Genomic DNA, 3,130 nt, shown 5'->3' on the forward strand with positions numbered 1-3,130 from the left:
CATTCCTGCAGCCTCTGAGTTCGACCCTGTTCTTATCTGAGGGCTCTGCACCCCCTTGTCCGCTGGATGGGTCTCCCGTCCCAGGCCCTGGAGACACCAGGGAGGCCGAGACCGGACTGGCAGGTTCCAGAGAGCCGGGGGCTGGATCTGAGCAGACCCTTCCCAGCCCGGACACCCCAGACACAGGGCCAGAGCTTGGCCCAGGCCCCAGCAACTGCCCATGGAGCCCAGTGACCAGCAGCCACCACTCCTTGTTTGCTGGTATGGAGCTGGTGGCCTGCCCCCGCCTGGTGGGGGCTGGGATTGCTACAGAAGAGCCTCCCCAGGTCCCCTGGACGTTGTCACAGAGAGTGGCAGCCAAGGAGCCTTTTAGCTCAGAGCCGTCAGCTTTTGCATTTTTAAACTCATGATCATGTGGGCCTGGGCCGCACGCAGAGTACCCTGTGACTCCCAGGACCAGCCGACGCTGTGCGATCCCCTCTGCCCACAGCCCCTGGGGTATCTACAGTCAGTCTTCCCCTCACCCCGGGACCTTGGTGCAGGGAGCCGCCCAGCCAGGCAAGCTCATCCTGGAAGACCCGTGAGAATAGCTCACGACATGGCCAGAACCAGGACAGCCCTCGTGGGTGTGGTGGCCGGGGAGCAGCCTGCCTGGGCGGCCCGCAGGACTTACAGAGAGGGCAGGATGGCGCAGAATCAGGAGCTGAGCTCTTGTTGAGATTGGCAGCTGGTGGGCCCTGGGCTATGGGCCTCTTGCTTCACAGCCATCTGGCCCAGCGAGACGAGCACACTGGTCCCATCTGCAAACCCCATCGGGCCCCTCAGTGGGGCAGAAGGTGCGGCATGGCCTGCCTGGAGGGGCAGGACAGGAGGGGAGGCCTGACAACAGCCCAGAGACCAGATGCCCCCCGGAACTGCCCCAGGTTCACAGGCACAGCACAGGAGGGCACCGGCCCCTCTCGGGGGCCAGTGCTGGGAGGCGGGGGAGAGGGCCCATCTGCAGACAGCCCAGGCTGACCATCTGTGGCCAACAACCCAGAGAAGAGAACCTTAGGGCCACCTTGGTTCTCCCCCTCTTCCCGCCAGAGCTGGCTGTTTGGCTTTGAATTCCTATGGCCGAGGACAGGCAGGTAGCAGTGCCTTTGAAATGCTGACAGCAGGCTCCCCTGGGAAAACCCCTGCCTGCTTTGCTCTTGTGTGGATTAGGAACCACTGCTTGGGTCTTTGTTTTTCGAGCTCATCCCTCCCTCTGCACGGGGACACATGCAGCCACGCACCTGGGTCCTCAGGATGAGGCCCTGGTGAGCGTCAGCTCCCTGCGTGACCGTGGTGGCTGCTTCTGCCATAATGGCTTCCTGCAGACTGCGCAAGGTGGCCTCACAAGGAAACTCTGTCCCTCTGGGAGGATCTGGGACACTTCCTAAATAAACACTTGTCTCAGCGCTGCACTATGTGCCTTTTATGTGTGTGTGTAAATGAAAATAGCATGAATAAGGGGTACACTTAGAGGGCTTCTAACAGAAAGGGTAGATATTATGCCTTAAATGTTTCAAAGAACTCCCCAGCGATACTATCTGGTCCCGTAATTTTCTTAATTACAAGGTTTTCAGCTATGAATTTCAATTTCTTAGGTAGAGAGAGGTTTATTTGCATGATATATTTCTTTGTTTCAGTAATTTGGGTCTTTTAAGAAATTGGTCTTTCATGAAAGTCAGATGCAGCTGTAGAGTTGTTTGTAGCATACCTTAATAAGCCTTTTAATTTATATATGGTCTGTAATATTTTATCTTTTATTTCTGGTATTGAGAATTCTTTCCCTCTCTTTTTTTTGGTTACTCTAAGTAGTTTATTAACATCGATCTTTTCCAAGAACTAACTTCTAGTTTTATTTCTATACAGCTTTTGTTTTCTTTTTCACTGATTTCTGGTCTTTATTATTTTCTTTTGCATTGGGTTTATATTTCTTTTACCAGTCTCTTTAAGGTGGAAGTTTAGATTATTTGAGACCTTTATTCTTTGCTAATATAAGCATATTAATAAATTTTTCTCTGTATGCTGCTTTGGCTGCATTTGTGAATTTTATTTTTATTCCGTTAAAAATATTTTCTAGTTTCCCTGAGCCTTCCATTTTGTCCAGTGGTTATTTAGAGGTGTGTTTTTTCCTGTTATTGCTTGTTAATAATGATACGGTAAGCGGTCATATTTTGTACGACTGGTTAAAGATGTCAAACTTCTGTCAAAGTTTGTTTTATGGCCCAGGCTATCATCTGTGTTGGAGTGTTCCATGTGTAGTTGTTCTGGAGAACTGCAGACAATATCATATCCTTCATGAACATAGAAGAAAGAGTACTCAACAAAACAAATCCAGCAGTATTGTTAAAAAGTGTATAAAAAGGGCAACATCGTAGGCATAAAAAATAAAAAAATAAGGGAGCGTAAGCTGACAAGGTCCTTGCAATCTGTGAGGTCAACCAAGGGTCGCCTGGCCTCAAAAAGTAAAACAAAAAATAAAGGGCAACACATCACAGTGGAATTCATCCTGGGGAGGTACGGTGGTTTAACATCTGCAAATCGACTGGTAATTCACCATATGATACATTAATGAATAAAAGTTACATTTTTACGCAAAAATAAAAAGCAAGGGAAAATTCAACATTCATTCATGGAAAACTCAGCAAACTAATTTCGAGCGGCATGGGAGCCCACAAGTGAGAGCCGCTCGGCCGCTGACGGCGCCCGCCCCGCCCCACGCCTTCCTCTCCGCCCCCACGCCGGCCGAGGCCCCGCCTTCTTCTCCGCCCCCACGCCGGCCGAGGCCCCGCCCCCTCCAGCCACGTCCAATCGGCAGCCCGCCGCCACGGCCGCCCTCGGATCTCCGCGGCTCCTCCCACGCTTGAACGTCCCGAAGGACAGCGGAGAAGCCCAATAAGTTCCCTGAGCGGGCAGCCGGAGAGCCAGTGCGGAAGCGGGCGGGCAGGAAAGGCGGGCCTCCGTGACGGACAGGGGAGGCGGTGCCAGGCTGGCTGCTGGTTGCTAGCTGCCGCCGCTCCTCCGACCGCTCGTCAGCTTCATTGTCACCTGGGCTTCGGATCCAGCTCCGGGGCCGGGAGCGCGAGGTCGCCAGCCCGAA

At 52.5% G+C, this 3,130-nt stretch overlaps 1 protein-coding gene across 1 annotated transcript in view; it reads left to right on the plus strand.

The window, feature by feature from the left end:
- Nucleotides 1-1,860, plus strand: part of TEPSIN (TEPSIN, adaptor related protein complex 4 accessory protein) — a 9,374-nt gene extending 7,514 nt beyond the window's left edge. The window contains exon 13 of the mRNA XM_006912164.3: nt 1-1,860. This exon is cut by the window's left edge and continues 133 nt beyond it. Within this exon, the coding sequence (XP_006912226.1) occupies nt 1-410 (410 nt within the window). The 3' untranslated portion in view covers nt 411-1,860.
- Nucleotides 1,861-3,130: the final 1,270 nt, after the last annotated feature.

Source organism: Pteropus alecto, unplaced genomic scaffold, assembly GCF_000325575.1.
Source record: "Pteropus alecto unplaced genomic scaffold, ASM32557v1 scaffold134, whole genome shotgun sequence".
Taxonomy (NCBI): domain Eukaryota; kingdom Metazoa; phylum Chordata; class Mammalia; order Chiroptera; family Pteropodidae; genus Pteropus; species Pteropus alecto.